The sequence below is a fragment of the Epinephelus lanceolatus genome, chromosome 14, assembly GCF_041903045.1.
Source record: "Epinephelus lanceolatus isolate andai-2023 chromosome 14, ASM4190304v1, whole genome shotgun sequence".
In the NCBI taxonomy this organism is placed as follows: domain Eukaryota; kingdom Metazoa; phylum Chordata; class Actinopteri; order Perciformes; family Serranidae; genus Epinephelus; species Epinephelus lanceolatus.
The window spans coordinates 19,962,596-19,983,799 of record NC_135747.1 but is presented as its reverse complement, the minus strand read 5'-3'; the positions used below and the strand labels follow the sequence as shown (position 1 = coordinate 19,983,799).

Below are 21,204 nucleotides of genomic sequence, written 5' to 3'. Positions count from 1 at the left end.
AGACATCTTTTACCATTAAAGCTAATTTAGGACACCCATATTTTTGTGGCTGGACCACCATATTTTGGAATCATTTTTTAAAACTGTATAGGGGTCATGACCCAGTGTACAAAACACGATTGAAGTGCAGGAATACATTAGTGTTTCAACAGCCACAAAATCATTTCATCTAATGAGATGTTTACCTTACAGTATAACCCATGGAAACCAATTACAATAATGAAGCAAAAGAACAGCCAGAACACTGACCTTATACTAAACCAGAAAATCTCTTAAACTGTTGGTTGCTCCTTTGCATTGGTAATTGGATGTTGTGTAAAAAAAAATATGCAGTTGTCACAGTACTGAAAACAGGGCTGAGCAAGGGTGTAGGTTTTGTTTTAACATTAGGGTGGATACATATAAAACGGGATCCTCTGCAAGAAACTTTTGAGCATCAGACACTTAACTATGATGTAAATATCTTAAATTCTGTCAAAATATAACTCCTTAACTACTCTTTTTACTGAAGGGGACAAATGTACATGTCCAAAATCTACACCTATGGAGCTGAGGACTCAAATGCAGACACTTGTAGGCAGAGCACGTTGAATAAAGACATGCAACCAGAGTTTCTTGTCAAAAACAGGCTTACTCAGCAATTTGAAGTCAGCCCAAGAAAGCAAACAAATCCAAAAGTGGTCAAAGACAGGTGAGAAACAGGCAGCAGGTCCAGGCATGGGCGGATTTACAGAAACGGGCAGAGACAGCATACAAGCACATGCAGGGGGATATTGGATAAAGGCTTACTGAGGAGCTGCTGAGGAATTAGGAGCAGGTCTGCAGGTGTGGGGGTCAGGTGGAAAGGCAAAAATATGCCAGGGACATTTGCTAGACAAAGGGGATGGCAGGACTGGAAAATCCCATAAAAATTCAGGGACCTGGGGAAAATAAGAATGTCTGAGGCAGAGGGGACATGTAAGAAAGCAGCAGACTTTGATCTTTTTTCCGTGGGGATTTTAATAAAAACATCATAAAAGCTAACAAATTCATAAAAATGCACATATCTTATGTATAAAGAGTAAGTTGCATTTGCACTAAATTTGGGTGTAGTAGTTTACTGCTGAAATAAAGCTACAGTTTGAAACAGCTTCTGCTCCTCTGCTCAGAAACAAGAGAGGTGGTGCTCACCTCAGTGTGTCCGCTGTAGCTTTATGGCAATGTAGGCCACAGCCACAAGCTTCAGGCAAGGCTGGTGCAGACCTCTGGAAGCACATGTTGTATAGTGTGTAGCTTAAATTCATATTCTTATTCACAGTATTTACCACTTATATCACCCATGACAGCAACAAATGAAGGACTCCTGCTGGTATACCATGCTGTAGGAAGTGTGTACGTGCAAATGCTTTAGTTTGTGCATGGGATGTTTAATTAAGGGTGCATTCAATGCAGTTATAAGTGATAAATGTGCAACTTCCACACAAACATGTATGTCTGTCTGTGAAGTTGATTTTAACTTCAATTTTAGATACTTAGTAAACATGTCAAGTAAACAAAATGATGATGAGGTTTGAGTCAGTATCGATCTCACAAAGGCCACTACAAAGTGGTGCCATTTGATCAAGACTGACAAATCTATCCTAATTTTATTAAATAGGCAGTTTTATTGGCAGCTTAAGACATCACAAACATTGTGAGGGCGAGGAACACTGTTTGTGTCTGTGCGTGTGTGTGTGAGAGAGAGAGGGAAAGTCTGAATACAACAACATGAAAGTTGGTGTATTCAGTCTTAATCTGTTTTGAAAGCAACCACAACACAGATGGCAAGATCACACACACACACATACACACACACACACACACACACACACACAGTGTAAATACAGCACACAGACAAAATGCACACAACTCATACACGCAAATAGCCTCAGACAGAGACAGAAATATTTTGAGGCTTAGTCTCCCACTCACTAATATACCAGGAAAAAGTGACACGCACACATCTCGTTTGTTCGTACACAAATACACAAACACACACGTAAACTCTCGCATTTGATCTTTGCTGGCTTATGACATGCAGAGTTAAACAGTGTCTTAGAAGAAGTCACACATGGCCTCAAATAATGGGATTAAACAGCAGGCTGTCGTGGCTTCCAGTCAGAGGGTGTGAGCACGGAGATAGAAGAAGCTTTTTAGTGCTATTTTGAAAAATGTGCATTTGGGTGTGAGGTAAAGAGACCTAGAATGAGGGCAGAGGCATAGGGAAGGGATACAGGCTGAAACTGTCAATAAGAGGGGACTGATTCTCCAAAAATTTAAGACACGCCACTTTGTCAAAGTACAAAAAGTTGCTAAAATGCCTTCTTTTTCTAGCATCTGGCAATCGGTGACGGAAAGGTTACTTTTTAAGTATAGATTAAGAATTACAAGTTTCCCTTTTCAAATAATTGAAGTAATTTAAGTGATGGAACTGTTTTAATTATTTCACCAAAGTAATGTAACTTGTTGCATTTGATTAGTTTTTGATTACTTTTAGAAAAAGAAAATAAAAATAGGCAATAAAGCAAAATTTTTGAAATCGAACATTTTGATTTACAATTTAAAATTTACACTATACAGTAATGTTAGAGCCCTTTTCTGATTTCAGAAGAAAAAATTTGTTGAATTTCCAGCACTGAAAAGTATTCTCGCCTGACAACATGGCCACCAGCCTTGGTGTGGTTGGCTGGTCGCAGGCGTGGCAGATCAGTCATCAGTCAGCAATAGCTGCCTCCCATGCACATCATACCACCGCAAAGAGTGTCTTGGTGCGTTGGTGTCTGACGCTGACATTTTCTGACAAAGTGGCGGTATTTGAAGAGTTTGGAGTGAGAACGGGCCGGCCTATCTTACCGTTAAACAATAACACACAGACAAATGAATTCAAACATAGATTTCAGTGAAATATGTTAGAATGAGAATTGTTTTGGCACGTAAAGGGTCCCACACAGAAGGAGGGATTATAATAAAGAGAAAAAGAAAAGAAAAATTACTTAAGTAGCGAAGGATGATAATGAAAAAAGACACACAAAAAAATAAAAGGAACAAGAATTTTGCGTGCTTGTTGCCGTAGATACTGCCTGTGATCAGGAAGAAGAATGTGGGGAAAATGAGGGGGAGGCTCCAGCAAGAGAACTGTGAATATTACAGCATTTACTGCTTCTTTGTGATAGAAGTCAGGTCAGGAAGGGTCATATTACTTTAACCCCCCTTAAATGTACATATACAGCATGCAATCTTTATTGTAACTTTATTGTAAAAAAAATATATATATATATATATATATAAATTTACAGCTTTTTTGTCCTTTATGTTGACAGAAATTGTACTGACAATGAAAGACGGATAGAGGACAGGATAAGGGGAAAAGAGGGAGCAGGTGTACTGGGGGAAGGGCAGTGGAGGGTAATAAACTGGGGCACAATGGGTAAGCAGGGCAAGTGGAGCAGTAAGGAAAATCATCTGTCTGTCAACTGATTGAATAGCGTGCAGGACACAGGCATGAATGAATTAGCCTGCACATGCTCACATGTCATTTTTCTTTTTTTGTTGTCTGCATTTGTTGACAATGATTCAATACCCACACACACATTCTTGTACTTGTATCTTTGTGAGGACCCTCGTGACATAATCCATTCCCTAGCCCCTTGCCCTAACCTTAACATAATTATATCCTAAAATGTCCTCACTGTATTACTAAAATACATATTTGGTCCTCACTATGTAGCATGTACAAAGATATAACCACATGCACACACACGCACTTGTGAGACCCTATTCACATAATTTATACCCAAGGCACTAACCCTAACCTGAATCATCATAACAAAAGTAAACCCCAACCCTTAGCCTATCTCAAACCTAAACTCTCAAACAGCCTTTCAGAGTGGTCAAGACTGGCCAAAATGTCCTCCCTCGCAAAGTGAAAAGCTGGTCCTTGGTCCTCACAAAGATAGATGAACAAGATGACACACAGACACACACAATAGCATGAAGCCAGAGGGGCCTGAGGTGGGGTGAGCTGAGGAAAAGAAAAGGGGGGGTATCATTAAGCAGTTTCCCTGGCAGATGGTGCCTCGTTAGCTGTCCGCCCGCACAAAGAAACAACAATAGACCTCATAACACTTCCACACCCACCCACACATACACGTTAGCTGTGACGCATACAGTACATCTTGTCTTCGTGAAGTTCAGCGGGGTCGCTGTACTTGCGGCAACATTTTGACCTCACATAATGAACACAAAACAGATCCCTGACACTGCTGCATATTAAACCACTGAATTAAAATGCTTACAAACACGCTTACCCAAAAATAATCATATGTGGAATCAATGGAGAGCGAGACAGGATGGATTTTGGACATCCTTTGCTGGGGAGGGTGTGAAAATAACACGAACACACTCACCCACTCACAATATGTCAGGAGACTGAGCAGCGCAGTACGAGTACATGCAGCAAGGAAAATTATGTCTGCCAACGGAGTGAATAGAATGAAGGACGTGAGGAAATGGATATCAATTTTTTTTCCTCTTTTTGTAGCCTGTACTTAGTGTAGGATAACCCCCTTAGGGATAGTTCATATCAGCATTTCAAAGATGATTTAAATATTCAGAAACATCTTATCGAAGGTTTCTCCTGTTTTATAGTCAGTCAGAGTGATTCTGAATTTGTCCTTTTCTCTTGATTTAATCATGTAATTTTATTTCCCTATAAAGGCTGCGTTCTACTGTCCTCATCATCCTCTCCCTCCCTTATGATTATCTACCGTTTCTTCTCTCCCCACACCTTATCACATCTCTGGTCTCTTTGTCTCCAGTGGTTTTAAGTCGACAGCAGCGAAGGGTCCAGCTTATGCGGATCCGACAGCGGGAAGAGAGGCTGAAAAAGGAGAAGGAGAACAAGAAGAAGAAAAAACGAGAGACCCACAAGCCCAGCCACAAGCAGAAAGGCCACACCCATCACCACCACCACCAGCAGTACCATCACCCAGCTGCATCCCATCCTCATCACCAAGCCCAGAGCTCTCAGCCACCTAAAGTCCCTCCTCCTCAGACTGAACCTGGCTACCACCGCAAGGCCAACCCTAAAAGGCGCTTTGATGGAGATGTGCTGTCACCGGTAAGATGCAGTAGCCTCCTTATTCATAACATGAAATGAAGCTGAGATTCTGGCTGTAAAAGTCAAAATGTCATGCTGTCAAAAAGATTTCAAGAAACAACAGTAATGAGCTCTCCAGCAATGTTTTCTTGAATTTATGAAGAGAACGCATGCCTCCACAGAAAACAGCAAACATATTGATTTAGTGATTGATTGGGGTCCAGGTTTAACAGCAAACTATGTCAAAACATACTTTAACAAACTCTCACACAACACATGCACTATAATCCAAGTCTCATTTATCCAGTTGTGTGCTCAGTACTTCCCAAGCACATGCATTTTTTCTAAGACCCTACTATTTAAAACTGAACTGACAGTGAAGCGTATCTATGCTCTCTCCAAAGCCAGACTGATAGAGAGATTGAGCATATTACTGGATAAATGAGACCTGGATTATACTGTATGAGTTGCAGGAGAGTTTTTAAATGGATGTTTTAATGTAGTTTTGCTGTTGGTAAACATAATCAATAAATCAACATGCTGTGGAGGCATGCAAGACCTTGTGACTTCAAGGTAGCACATTATGACTACTTGATATACAAGTGGTCATTTTGTGGGTGAAGTAACAAATACACAAAAATATGTGGCTCCATATTTTACTTATTCCATCCATACTACACCTTTAAATGAAAAGTTTGACATTTTGTGAAATAGGCTCAATCACTTTCTTTGCCAAGAGTTAGATGAGAAGATTGTGCCATTTTCATGTCGGAATGTACAGTATGAAACTAGAGCCAGCAACCAATTAGCTTAGCTTAGCTTAGCATCAGGATTGGAAACAGCTAGCTTGGCTGTGTTTGATGGCAACAAAATTTGCCTGCCTTACTGGAGACTGAGTGTGGGACTATCTCTTGGCCAGGAGCAATGAAGTCTTGTTGCCTCAGTGAGGTTTCCATGGCAACAAGCAGACTTCGGGAGGTCAGTTCTCCAAGCAGAGATACAGCCTAGTACTGCAAATGACCCTGGGTAAAACCACAAAGTTTTGTTTTTATACTGAACTTTTTGCACACATCAGTTAGCTGTAGAGCTGCTGAGGTGCTGGTAGATTTTGTTACCTTTCGGTAGAGCCAGGGTAGCTGTTTCCCTCCTCCTCCAGTATTTGTGCTGAGGCAATCTAAGCATCTTCTGACTCCAGTTTTCTATTTAATAGCAAGATATCAGAATGGTATTGATCTTCTTATCTAACTCTTGGCAAGAAAGGGAGTAAGTGTACTTTCCAAAATGGTGAATCCTGTCTTTATCATCAGTTGTACAATTGCTTTCACGACCCTGTTTCATCTGTCTGTCCACAGAGCTACATCAGGAGCTTCAGGGACAGACAGACGGACAGACGAGCATACTCCCACAGTCGGATGAGCCGCTCCCGGATGGCCGAACTCGACTACGACTGCGGCTCTCGAGTGCCCCTCACGGCTCCCAGCGGACCTCCAGTTCGCATCTGAGACAGAGAAATACATAAACAACTGACCACACACACAATCACACAAGGCCACTTCAAACCTCTTTGTCACAGTTAGGGATAGAAAGCCTAACCCTACTGTGCCAACCTAATCAACTGCCTATTAACCCAACAGGAACTCAATATGTCCCAGTAAAGTGGTGAGCCCCACACTGGTTCTCTCCTCTCAGACCTGTTAGAAGTTGTATTTATTTGGCCAGTTTGGTCCTGTTTTGTTCTTTATGAATGTCTAGACACAAGAGCGGAGCCTCTTCCTTTGGATGGAGCAAGAACCGATTGCTTGGTCAAAACATGAGTCATACTGTATGTCAGACCTCTTAAGTTGCCAGTCTGGACAACACTGGAACTAATGGACCACTCTGGTGGGGAGATGATTGAAAGATCTCTGTTGAACATTTGAGTTAAAGAATCGTTTGGTTGCTGCAACTCATAAGAAGTCATTTCCAGTGGGACTGCAGTGGGGGAAAGAATGAAACCCTTAATTTCTCCACAGGAGGGCTATACCATTTCAGATGAAAATACATCACATGGCTCTCATGGAGTCAAGGTAGCACAACCTTCAGTAAACCTTCAACAGCATCTTTAGTTCGAGGGCAATTAAGGAGTAAACAATTTGCTTCAAGGATTTTATCACGAGGAAAATGACAGAAAAACAACACCAACAAAAAAACACAGCTATAACTGAAACAGAAAGGCAGCTCTTCTTCATCATATTTTCCACTGAAAGGTCAATGTGTGAAGTGATGTGTACATGAAGTTAGCCTGTTGTCTTCTCTGACAGTCTGTGAATCCAGACATGACAGCACAACTCTTCTGCTGCTTGAAAATGCAGAACAGGGACTGCTTTGAGGTGTGCATAGGGATCCAAGAGTTCACACCGCAGACAATTTTTATGTCATTTCACCCACGAACCCTCCATGTGTCATCGCTTACATTGGTGCCATTTTCCAAGGGGAATATGCTTGCATGTCACAACTCTCCTTTTGCCCTCGATCGCCAGCTGTTTTAACAATGGACCCAAGCAGGAGACACGTCCGTATCGCCCCTCCTCTTTCGTCTCTCCACTGAATTTAAAACATTTTCGTAAGCTACTGTAATTATCTTTGTTGACACGTTCTAAGTGCTCTCATGTTCCTTTGTTGAATCCATCAGCCATTTAAACATGCTGTTAAGGCACAAAGACAAGAAACTGCAATCTGATACTGATCATCCAGGAATTCAGAGTTCGGAGGGGACAATACATGGCAGTGAAAATGTTAGTGTGTTTGTGTGTGTGAGTGGACACAGGAGCCCTGTGGCAAGTGATGGATTGCACCAAATATTGGCCAAGGAGAGGGGGATTCATTGTAATGTATGTGGAACATGCTGTGTTGTTTTTCCTCTTTTTTGCCAATATACTGGTCCAGTTAAAGATGTCAGTCTGATGGTTTGGATGAATTGTTAATGATAAAAAAAAAAAAGGAGGAAGAGGAAGATAATCTCTTGTAAAGGATGAGACACAGTGAAAAGATGAAATCATTTGCAAATGGCGCCCTCTAATGTTTACCACTGGACCTTTTTTTCTAGACTTAGTGTTAATGTGTGCATACGTTTGTGTGTTACATGCATTTGCGTGTGAGTTGCTTTTAAATTCAGTTGTGCGCCGAACGCTGATGTTGTTGTTCTGACCATCCAGAAAGGTGAAGGAAGTTAGATTTGTACAGGAGGTATTTTTAGTACAATGAAACTACTTTTGTTTTATTTAAACCTCTTTGGAATTGAGGCAGTGTAGTTCCATGTAGTTTATGAGGTTTAGATAAAAAAAAAAGATCCCACACTACTGTACTTAAATACTGCATACCTGCTGGGATGTGACAGGCTTGACACTGGAGGACCAACCATTCTCACCATAACCCATTACTGCATGAGAATCCTTGTGTAACTGTTTACAATGTGTCAGTGTTTCGATGTGTCACTGTTGTCATGTGAAAACATCAGATTTCCATTGATGGTTTGTTGGTCCCAGGCTGCACAAATCCACAGTGAAGTTAAACTTGTGGAAGGATGTTTCAGTATCAGCAGTATACAGGAAAGAAACATCACCTCAGTGCAGTTTTTTAAAATGATTATAGTACATTAGTGAATCTCAAAAGGACCAACCGTAACCTTTTCTGCCAGAGAGAATAGGTCCAACTTAACACACCTCTTCTCTTCTCTTCTCTTCTCTTCTCTTCTCTTCTCTTCTCTTCTCCTCCGTCTCTGTTTACGCTGTCCAGGTAAAGGGCTTTGAAAGGCATTTGAATATTTTCCCTCCTCTTGACACGCATTATGCTAACTCACCTCCTATTCTGCTGTATCATTGTTTACCCCAATAATGTTTTGCAGTAGTGGCTGTTCGGGTCTTATTTGGGGTTTCGCTTACACTTCAGTCTTGTTTGGGTCTTCTCTTGGGGTTTTACTGTAGTGTGCTTGAGGTTACAATATTCTATTAGCTCATGCAGAGCCCTATATTGGAATCTGTGGGTAATATTCTCCTCCAAACATGAGCAACCATTCGGCCACTGTAATTTGCGTACATAGCCAGCCAGTCAAAAAATGCCGACCTGAATATGTAGCCCACAGTAGACAAGGAAGTATTATGAAGTCATTAGTCATCCTACACCTTCTTCGCCAAGTGGTATAGGAGCAATGGAGCCACTAGGTAGAGGGCTCTGCCTATGCTAATAGAACTGGGGTTACAATATTATAACCTTTGTTCTATCTCACACAGGCTCCACCCTCTAGTGGACACAATGGGTACAGTGGGTGGAGCTCAATGAATAAATGCTCAACATAATTTTGACCCAGCCACACTGACCCCGCTCCACAGATATTTGAGTAAGCATGTCCTGATTGGCCGGCTACATTTATGCAAACTTCAGCGGCCCAATGCATGCTCCTGATTGGAGGAGAATATTACCCATAGTCTCAAGTAGAGGGCATGGCCTACATGATATAGAACGTCATGACTGTCTTTACATTTTTGAAAGACAAAAATTTACAAAAAGATCATTATGAAACATTAGCCTTGCTCTTGTTTGTAATTTGGGGACAAAATGAATTATTATTAGATTATCAGTTCTTTTTATTATTATTTTTTTGTGATTGCCTGTCACTGCTGAATATACATTGAGGGAAACACTTACTGTAGATACTGACCTGTAAATAATTTTTAAATGTACAAAATGTTTTCTTTTACTTTCACGTTTACACCGCTTCTGTCATTCATCCAGCTGATTGGATTAGAGCTCTTTTATATTGTGTTGCTACTGTATGTCCAATTATTTTGATTTGGCTGGGTGGTGGATGCACTTTCTCATCCTGCTGTTTCAACGTGTGATGTTGAAAATCAGCAAACAAACTGAGCCTCGACTCTGATTATCAGCAACCATCGGTTACTCAGTAATTGCTCTGCAATTTTAGAAGAGACGGCAATTAATTTTCCTACCAATCTGTTTAAATGTGTACAAATCACCTGATTATTATTATCATTATTATTATTATTATTATTACTATTATTATTGAGCATGAATTTATATGGACCTAAAATATGATAAACATTGTGACTCTACAATCTAATGGTCTTGTTTGTCTCTGCTGTTCCTACATAGTGATTTATGTATACAGACTATTCATGAGTAAAGATATCATACACTCAGAGGCACACACACACACACACACACACACACACACACACACACACACTTAGATTTTACATTCATTCACATTTCAGAGAACAAACTTCCTTTTGCTTGTTTGGCCAGTGATACTAAAACCAGCTATTATAATACAGTAAAACAGTGCTGCCATTACATAGTTTGTCTAACAGAGAGCACTGACAGGTTTATTATTATTGTAAAATGTCCAGCTCAGTATGTATGTTGGTCACCATTCTTAAAAAATAAATCTTAAGGGATCTCTATACCTTTGGCTGATTTATCATTTTGGGTTTTTTAAAGCTCCCAGATCTGAATATGAGCATGGGTCGGGCTGTACAGTATATACTATTCCATATAACGTTATATAATACTTCTTACAGCTCTGCAGGTCTCAGCTATGATAAAGAACTATGGAAGAGTTACATAACAGATGGAATAACTGAGCATCTGGTTGGCTGACTGACTCCAACTTCATGATGCCTCTATGCCACTAACACTTTGCACCGAGTGGGTCTGACAGGAGGTTTCAGGCTACATTTGCATTGCTTCATAATAAACTACAGTGCAGCAGTTATGGAACATGGTATATAAGTTGTGGTTTTACTTGTTGAACAGTGAGTCTGCCAAACACAAATCTAATCAGGGGGAAAAAAGCTCCACAAAGCACTAAAGGAACCACATCTAATGTTTTTTATGCCTAAATGCTTTAACATGTACTTCCACCAGCTGATAAAGGAGAGGTCACAGAGGTTAGCTGACTCCATCTAAAGGAACTGAAGTGGAACATTCTGCCCTGTTTTTTATTGACTTATAATAATTGGCAAGCTGTTGCCATTGGCAGCAGTTGCGAAGAAACCATGACAGAGACAGAAAGTTCTGATCAACATTGCTCCACCAATTACTGGCGAAGCAGTGAAATGACTGTCTCTGACTTTCTCTGCCTCTGTGGCTCTTTCTTTGTTCCGCCTAATTATCTCTCCCTAAATCTTCCTTGTGTCTTTTTCGTCTGTGTCTCTGAATAACCTTTTCATTACATTTGCACGCTCTCTCCCTTTCTTGTTGTCTCCCCGTGCCACCCTCCCGGTCTCACTCTCTTTCTTGCATTCATTGACTGCCTTCACTGTATCTTGCATTTCTCTCTCTCTCTCTCTCTCTCTCTCTCTCTCTCTCTCTTCCTCCACTTTTTTTTTTTTTATCTCTGCTGACATTTTCAGTCCAGTGACTTCAGACACAAACCGCACACACTATATTATTCTTGATGCTGTGCTAATCTGCTTTCCGCTGGAAACAAAGCACGACCAAGGCCTGCTCATTAACAAGCCATTGTTCGCTTTCCCCTATGCCGAGATGAGTCCTGTTACTGATAATTTCAGCAGGGCGGCAACTCCTATTTTCTCTATAAAAGTGAATTAAATGCTAACAGAGGACGGTTATGCCTGGCTGGGAAAGCTGGTTTCATTTTCGAAAGCTAACTTAGCCCACATCAGATGATGAATGCAGTGGGTGGAAACAGTTCATAAAGGAACTGATGCAAAGGCACGGACGCTATCAGAGGAATGCTAATGAGCAGAGGTTAAAGAGGAGAACGTCTTACACAACACACATGCTATGACATGACATTTATTACAAAATCTGAAGCAACTAGCTGACTCTCAAGCCACAAACAGAGATAACCAATGTCTTTATTTGAGTTTCTGGCCACAGTGAAGCAGCGTTACATGGTCACCCATACAATCAAACACCCAGCACATGCTGTTGAGCTCAAACTTCAAACATGAATTCCCTTTTTCATTAGATGTCTGTACTTCTGACACAACACCTCACTTTCTTACATCTCCTTAATCAGTTACACAAATAAAATCCCTTCGTAATCAAGTCATATATTCGTACATTTGCACAGAGACTTGGAATATGTGCAGTGAAATGTACCGTTACAATATTGACCGTGGTGTTTCAGGCCCATTGATCTGTCTTACACCTTGCAAACTTCCCTGTGGATTCTGGGCCAATACAGCTACACATAGCCTCACTGATAATTTTAAACTCTTGCCAATGAATTAGTTTTGCAGACAAGATATGATGAATTCATGTGTTTTTCAGAGAAGGAAAGTAATTCGAGTAAAACATTATTCCTGGAATGCCCTTTATTTAAAACCAGGCTAAATAAAGGCAGCACATTATGCCTCCATACTGCATCCTGTTTATGATGTACAGTCTAAAGATGGATACTGGCTGTATACTGGTTGCATTCACTCATGGTTTTGTGTTTCATTTTAAATCAGCTGAAAAGGTCAGAAGTCTGTCACTAAAAATAGGCACAGCTTATAAATCGTAGTAGGAAAATGTCCATATTTTTGCTATGTTTTTATTAATTTATTACATATAGTGTTTCTAACGTTGCCTCCTCTGGTTTACATGATGTCCTGCTGGTGCTGTGTGGACTCGCTGACAACCTGAGGAGGAGAAAGGAAGGTATTGTAAGCATTATTTATGTTAAGGACTGCAGAGAGTTGCAGATAATACGTGAGAGTGTTTTCCATCAGCAGTGAAGCAGGTATTGTTTGGAGTGAAGTGCTGTGCGGGGGGGGGGGACTGACAGTGAAGCCGGTGTGGAGCGTTGAGGTTCGACGCAAACTACAAGATTTCAGGGATCACTGAGAGGCTAGAAATGTTTTTGCAGCTATGACTTCAATCCGTAGATTGCTTTATGTTCTCTGTGCTGTCAGAGCCACGTGTGATCTGCAGCCTACTTTAGACACAGATTTGAAATCTGGTAGTTTGCTTCAGCTCGCGGTGAACGCACAATGTAGGTGGTATATTGGAACCAGACTTACAGACTGGGCACTAGCGCCCTGGCTCATAGAAAACTTCATCTAGATAAGAATATAACACATAAAAATGATTCAGTTGGAGAGTTATTTATGTTAGCTCTTAGAGGGAGACAACATGTGCTGGTCAATTTTGGTATTTTGGGCTAGTTTGCTTCCATATCATAGCTTCTTTGAGACTAGTGGAAAGAAAACATCCAAAATACACATTTAGGTGTCTATTTTAATTCAGATTTCTGTCCTGGAAATGTATGCAAACACACATATTTAATTGGATAATGTCTTATTTGTGTATTTTAGCATAAAATTTCAGAAAACTTGAAATGTAAAAATATAACTGTCTTGATGTAAGTAATCATTCATGGTGATAAGTCAATGTTTTTTAACCCTATTCACCTGTAGTGTCTTAATATACATCTAAAAATGTATGGAATTTCACAACACATATCTTTAAAAGGTAATTTTCTAACAGTTTTCTCATACTCTACTTCAGTATAACTTTCCAGATTTATTCCTATCTATATTCTGAAGGTTTTTACTGCAGGGTTTGTCCATCATCATTTAAACCCTGATTTATATCGAGGACTATATAAAATTTTTACCCTGTTCGCCTGTAGTGTCTCCCCTTAGCAGCTCAAATAAATAGGTGCATCACAGTTTATAGGGTTTGTGTCTGTTGGGGCTGAAAAGTGTGCTATATGTCATGTATATATGCATACCTACATAAATATATATACAGTATGTGTGTGTTTTTGTGCTCAAACCTCTCCATCGCGGGTCTCGATGGTCTTGATGAGAACAGTCTTCTTGGAGTGAACCTCTGAGGAGCGCTGATGCTGCGACTCAGGACTGGTCTCTGTGAGAAAACATTCACACAGCTTTTATACTTGATACAATAACCTTTGCTGCAGTCACAGAGTGTCCATTCAGCCTGGAGACATTAGTTCAGTAATTAACTGGCTTTGAATAACATGATGGCACGCCTTGCACACGAAGGGGACAGCCATGAAACAGCCTTTGAAGCTCGTATGACAGCCGCTTAAAAGTGTAATTATTCAAACTCATATTCAAAATCAATGGTGCTAATGAATCGGGGCTGCACCTAATACATCATCTTTAATTACTGCTCAGTGTTTTCATTTAAGTAGCTGCACAGAGGTGCAAGGGGAGGTATGGGCAAAGATTAATTGCACGTTTGGACTGTTAATACATCAAGTGAATGGGCTAAGTTGTGTGATTATTGATGTGTGGTTTGTTGATGATTGGCCCAGTGCTTCAAAGAGCCTTGAAGGTTTTTGACATGTCGTATATTGCCACACAGTGGTCACAATGTGTGACTGCAGGTAAGCGACATGTAATGTCCTCAAAATAGCTCCTGCCATACAAAGTCACAAGCTATAATTAGTCTTTTTTATTCCCTCATTGACTCATCTGGAATGTAAAATGGATTTCATGGGTATTTGTGTGTGAAGGAAAGAATGTGAGCTGTTTCTCCTACCTCTGAATCCAATGGAGGAATAAGCAGTCTGGACAGGCCCAGTGGTAGTGATCCTGCAGAAAGGAAAAAACACAAATTTGAGCCCTACAATCCAGTAATAGGATGGAAACACGAAAATGAAAATTAAACACCTAAATGAAACAAAGTCAAGTTATGATAGCCATGATAGCCACACACACCTGCTCTCCTCTCCCTCCAGCAGCTTGCGGTAGGTGGCGATTTCAATATCAAGGGCCATCTTCACATTGAGCAGGTCCTGGTATTCCCTCAGGTGACGAGCCATATCATCCTTTAAATCAATACACAGAAAGTTTTATTGTCTGCTCTGATAAACTTCACACCAAGCACAAAATCACTAGGGAAACTGCAATAAAGGGAACAAATACTATGGGAAGGAAGTGTGTTTGTAATGTCTGTAAAATTAGAAACACAGGCAGTGTTCCCAGAAGATTCAGTGATACTCAAGTTTGCTGTCAGTTCATTTTTATAATCAGTGTTGCAGTAGCTAAATCTTTGAGCCCCTAGTCAGTGATTATCACCAGTGTAAGAAATATCCTGCTTTCATAATCTGGTGGATTCATGGACTAAAAAGTCAGTCTGAAGTCACACCTTCATCTTAGCAATGTCTTCCTCCAGCCGTGAAATAGTATCCTGGTAACTAGAAGCCTCACGGCCCATGCGGTCCTCCATGTCTCTCATCTGGCGCAGCAGAGACTCATTCTACAGAGGAACAGAGACATTAAGTTAGAAGTGGGACAGAGTGAAAACAACAGAAAGATGGAGATATGTGTATCTTGACATAAAGTACAAGCATATTAAGAAGCTAAAAGAATGGAATAAACTGAGAGGTGCTGCATCAATACTCACGGTGCCCTTGAGTGAGTCGATCTCACAGGTGTAGGACTGGATCTGGTGCCTGTACTCCATGGTCTCCTGCTTGGCCTGACGCAGTGCATCATTGTTCTTATTCACAGCCTGGTTCAGATCAGACACCTGAGGAGAGAGGGGATGAGGTTTTAGCAGTGTAGCAGCTGAAGGAGACTGTGTGTGTGCATATGTGTGTGTGTGTGTGTGTGTGTGTGTGTGTGTGTGCTTTCACCTTACCTTAGACTTGTACCAGTCTTCGGCCTCTGCAATGTTCTTGGCGGCGATGCCCTCGTACTGAATGCGGATGTCCCTCAGAGCGGCGGTCAGGTCAGGCTTAGACATGTCCATCTGGACCTGGATCTGAGTGTCCTGCATCTGGCTCTGCAGCTCACGGATCTCCTGCAAGGTGACAGGAGGAACAAAGATAACATTTATGATGAAGAAGCAAAGTTGGCATCAGAGCTTTATCAGCATCAGTAACTCGTGTCAAAAAAGAGACCTGAACTTTTATTGATTCCCATTTTTAATTTCTCCTAGCTATTTGGGACTGGTAGGACCTGATAAGTATAAAAAACTAAACATTGTCAATGGTAATATAGTCTCAATGTCCTCAAATGAGACAATATTAAAGTCCCAATATCTTTCAAAGAGCTCATGACAAATTCCTTATGTTTTCAAACGAGTACGAGTGACACTGTGAAACTAGCAGGCTGTGGTGTAACTCAGCTGTCCTCTGGTCTAACCCAAAAGATATATAAAGGTTTGCATCTGTTCACATTCTCTCTCCCCCTCACACACACACACACACACACACACACACACACACACACGCACAACAGCTGACATGCTCTCTTCTACCAATCAGCAGGTCAGCATTTCTGAGAGGTCAAAGTTGGGGCAGAGATGACAAAATGACAGGAAGGGACCTCGGCCGTCCAACTGCCTCACTGTGAGCGTGCAGCTCCACATGTCCTTTGATGTCTGTGAGTGAATGTGCGCAAATGTTTCCTTTGAACTTATTGCATTTGCTTTGCATAAGACCCACGTGAGCCCAAATTGTGACATTTTTGAACAGAGGATGTGAATAATAAATATGCTTTAACATCAGAGGGGGCGGTTAAGTGTGAAATATTTGATCTCTTTGAAGAGCTACATGCCTGCAGAGGCTCAGATATGTATCAAATGTTACAGTATGATTTCACACACAGTTGTTATATGATATAGTACACACCTTCCTACTGACATGCCTGGTGCATGGAAATAGTACAGGTGTGGTGGCCTTGTTGCACGCACACAGACTGACTGAATTTATAGACATATCAACAGACCTCTTCATGGATCTTCTTGAGGAAGGCGATCTCCTCCTGCAGGCTCTCAATGCGTCTCTCCAGGTCCAGCCTGGCCAGAGTGGCATTGTCAACATCCTGCATGCAATCACAGAAAGAGAGAAATCATAATTACAACCAGCAGGAGAGGTATCAAGAGGGAAAAAGTGATTGATAAGAGAGTAAAGAGAAAAGTTGTGCTCGCATGGAGTGCTTCACTTTTTACTTCAGGCTTTGAGGATAAAATGAGATATATTGAGACATGAAGGTGTGATTTTATGGAAATAGAAGACGTACAGCTCTGAAGGCAGAAAGGTTGTTCTCAGCCTCTTCCTTCTGGTGGATCTCCTCCTGCAGTCTGCAGAGACAGCGAGAGCAAAGGAAGGTGAAACATAAGTGAATCCAAATACAACAACTGTGTTGGAGAGCTTCTTCCCCAGGGACCAATTACTAGACAGATAAACTAGTTACCACCTCTCATTCCTCCAGCCCCTCTGCTCTCTGTGCCTTTTGTCTCACAAGAATAGAACTGACTAGACAATGACACATTGTACTCTAACTTTTATTTGTATCTATAGCCGCACATACACACACACACACACACACACTTGTGCACTTGCTCTGTGAGTCTTAAAGCTGTGGTGCAGCTGCTGTCACAATGTCAAGAGTCAGAAGAGTAACGGTGAGAGGGGAACAGAGGTCTGGGCTTGGCTGTTGCTGGTTCCAGAATTAGCATTTTGCTCTGCAGCCTGAACAACTGGAAAGAGCAGGAAATGTATTGAGTGTGTGCATTATAAAAACTGCAACGGTGTCAAAAGTCACTGGTTTGTTAAATGTTAATTCGATGCAGTATCTTGTTTTTGTTGCTGTGTGTGTGTGTGTGTGTGTGTGTGTGTGTGTCAAATACACTTTATTTTCCACTCCCCGCTTTTTGCAAGTACAGCAAAGTGCCTGGCTGGAAAAGTACTTTTGCGAGATAAATGTGTCTTTACACTGTATAATTTCATTGCTGATGCCATCCTTAAATTCTGCAGACATTCTATGGGTGTGTGTGTGTGTGTGTGTGTGTGTGTGTACATTGTGTATATGTGTGTGTATGTATGCATTGTAACTGTTAGCAGGCAGGAGGTCTCTGTGTGTATTTTGATCTCAATGAGAGCAGCAGGTGCTGGCAAACTTCACTCAGTGCTGCAGGCAACTATTTAAAAATGGCTGATGGAAAGGGAGTGAAAAGGGAATGTTTGTGTGGGCGCTGTGTGTGGGAATTAGAAGTTTTGTATGTGTGTGTGTGTGCGTGTGTGTTTCTATACACACTTAAATTTAAGTGATGTTGCTCACTGTTGCAGTGACAGAAATACTAAATTCAAAGAGCTGACCCAGTAGCTACAAATAGACCACTCAAAGATACACCCACATCACAGCACCCTCTCTATCACACACACACAGACACTCTTGGATTTTTGACATCTTTTTTCTTTTTTTCCTAGTTAAACCCTCGTTATAAGGCTGTGTGTGTGTTCGTCTGGTAATTTTTGTCTGTCTGCTTTTCCTTTTGTGTCTGGCTGAAACTTTATCTGTCTGTCTGCCTTAGCTTTATTCCTATGGGCCTGCAAGTCTCTCTCTCTCTCTCTCATCATTTTCCTCTGCTATGTCTCTTGTGAATAAATTAAAAAAAACACCTTTTGTAAAAAACTGCTGGACCGTAACATTTATTGAAGTGTAGCTATTCTCAAGTCTCTCCTTTGTTACTTTGTTGTTTCCCTTTTGTCCAAAAGACAAGAGAAGCCCTCTGGAAATGAGCGAGTTGTTGGGCTTTTACTTCTTACATTGTTTTAACTTGGAAAACTACCACTTTCTCCGTTCTCCTGCTTTCCATTTCTCCCCATTTGCTCTTCCTTTTAACAGAAATGTGTCACCATGTTTTTCTGTCATAGACAAGTCATTGCCAAACTGGGGGTCGAGACCCCCCCAAGGGGTCGCAAGAAAAAACAGAAGGGTCATTATTTGATTAACATGAAAAAAGTGCAGTTTTTACATATTTTTCATTTGGTTTTAGTTTTGTTTGACAACTTTCCTCTAATACTGAATTTTTTGCTTGTTAAATATTTGAGACACATAGACGCATTAAGCCTGTGACAAGGGTTCGCAAGTAGAAAATGGCTCTGCCTTAAAGGGTCACACGACAAAAAGGTTCTTAACCCCTGATTCAGACACTTGTACTACCCAAAAAAGAAGTAAAATCTTGCTCACTCCATTTTCAGGGAACTTCCTGTTAAAACAAGCCACATCAGCATGATGTATTCTTCATTCCACCTCATTTTCATCATTCGTCCACACTCTTTAACAAAGCATTCACATCAATCCACTCATTCACTCATCCTCTAACCTACCTGAGCTTCAGTTTCTGCAGGTCATCAGCCAGGTTGTCTCTCTCCACCTCCACGCGGGCACGCTGGTTGGACAGGGCCTCTATTTGCCTCCTCAGCTCCCTCATTTCATCCTCATACATCTCAGCCACGCGCCCTGGCCCCTCACGACCCCTCAGCTTCTCAATCTCCACCGTCAGTGCCGCATTCTGCTGCTCCAGGAAGCGCACCTTCTCGATGTAGCTGGCGAAGCGGTCGTTGAGGTGCTGCAGCTCGGCCTTCTCATTGGTCCTTGTGTTGAGGAAGTCCTGGTTCATGGCATCGGCCAGGTTGAAGTCGAGTTTCTCCCCAGAGTAGGTACGCATGGCCGAAGAGGCGCCGTACCCTGCTCCCCCAGCACCAGAGGACACCCGGTAGCTGGAAAAGGAGGGAACACTGGTGCTCTTGACCTCGTAGACTCGGGAAGACATGTGGCTTGCAGAGCTGCGTCCACCTCCACCAGAGGCGTAGAGGGAGGACAGTGGGGTTGAGCCAACGCCAGATCCGAAGGTGCGACGGTATGAGGAGGCCGACTGGGCCGAGGAGGAGTAGGACTTGCTCATGGCTGGTTGACCGTTTGGTTGTCTTGTGGTTTTGATGGAGCTGCTGGAGGCGCTGAGACCCAACTGTCCCACTGGGCAACTGGGAGAGAAACGAAGTGAAGAAATGACAGACAGTGAGCGCAGCTATTTGTAGATTTACCACACCCACTCCTACCCCAACCCCTCCTCTGCGTCCTCCCTCTGTCTCCATTCACCCCGTCTGCACTCCCACTACCTCCTACTCCCCCCCCTCCACTGAACATCCACCCCATTTTTCTTTAATTGATCACTCTGCCACGTTTTGAATCAAGGCCCAAACCTGAAGAAAAATCAACATCGACCTGTTTTGGAAGATGGGTTAAGACTGGAAAAACACAAAAGAGATGTCAATGAAATGTTTGTAGAGGAAGTTTTTCAACTCCCACCTTCATCTGATCAATTTAAAACTGTACATGAGCAATAAAGGTGCTTTTTTTTGTAGAGATTGGGGAACTTACTGCGCTTTAGTCAAAGGGCAACTTTAGTTTAATTAGGTACTTGGATGACTTTTAGGGGTATGAGTTCCTCTTTTTGGCCACTTACTTTGACTCTGAAGTCCGTCGCATAAGAAGTTAACTAAACATATTTTTGTTGACTTGACAAACTAAATTTAAATTCAATTGTATCAATGATGTTTGAGGAAATAACTGCCTTTAAAAGATTGAGTGTGTAGGATTTAGGGGGATGTATTGGCAGAACTGCGATATAAATTATATCTTCCATGGAAGCTGCCATATTCTCCTACAGTAGCCCAGAACGGACTAACCAAACACTGGCTCTAGATAGGGGGATACAGTCACCATGGTTCTTCTACGCGCTTGGCACATGGGAGAGGTTTCAGTTGGTTGCAATTTGCAAACCTTACTGCTAGATGCCACTTAATACTACACGCTGACTTCTCTTGGCTTTAAGGCAAAGTAATATCCCTTGGACATTTCCGTAAACCCATTTACTGTAGTATCTCAGTATGTCATCCATTATTCCACAGGCCTCTTCTTCATACAGTATCACCTCCCCCTGTCCAGCTCCTCTTCTCATTCCTCTCCCCATGTCGTGCCTGCTGCGAGCCTTCGATTCAGCTGTCCAAGGGGTCTGGTTTCAGCTGCTGGAAAGGGCGGTGGCCTTCTGTGAGTGTGCATGTGTTAGTGTGTGTGTGTGTGTTTGGATGGATGCATGATTGAGTGAGTGAGTGAGTGAGTCAGTCAGTCTCTGCAGTTGTTAGAGAGAGAGCATAGGCTTTTTTCATGAACACTATCAGTATACCACAGCCAGAGGAAAGATAATCCACCGGGGTGCAACAGACTATATGTCAATAGACCAAAATAGATCACATCCCATTTTAAGTCTGTTTTAAATAGCCTGACATGTTTGAAATAGCCAAGGCTGGA

At 41.7% G+C, this 21,204-nt stretch overlaps 2 protein-coding genes across 2 annotated transcripts in view; one reads left to right on the top strand and one right to left on the bottom strand.

Moving 5' to 3' along the window:
- tmem198aa (transmembrane protein 198aa) overlaps positions 1–7,553 on the top strand; it is a 44,030-nt gene extending 36,477 nt beyond the window's left edge. The window contains exons 6-7 of the mRNA XM_033617124.2: positions 4,836–5,137; positions 6,469–7,553. Coding sequence (XP_033473015.1) covers positions 4,836–5,137; positions 6,469–6,618 — 452 coding nt within the window. The 3' untranslated portion in view covers positions 6,619–7,553. The remainder of the gene's footprint in view (positions 1–4,835; positions 5,138–6,468) is intronic.
- Positions 7,554–11,976: 4,423 nt separating this feature from the next.
- desma (desmin a) lies at positions 11,977–19,902 on the bottom strand. Its single transcript, XM_033617123.2, has 10 exons — positions 19,221–19,902; positions 17,128–17,188; positions 16,834–16,929; positions 15,743–15,904; positions 15,506–15,631; positions 15,248–15,358; positions 14,818–14,927; positions 14,639–14,691; positions 13,905–13,996; positions 11,977–12,765 (listed from the first exon to the last, which is right to left on the bottom strand). The coding sequence occupies exons 1-10, from the start codon at positions 19,796–19,798 to the stop codon at positions 12,724–12,726; spliced, it is 1,431 nt and encodes a 476-aa protein (XP_033473014.1). The 5' UTR covers positions 19,799–19,902; the 3' UTR covers positions 11,977–12,723.
- Positions 19,903–21,204: the final 1,302 nt, after the last annotated feature.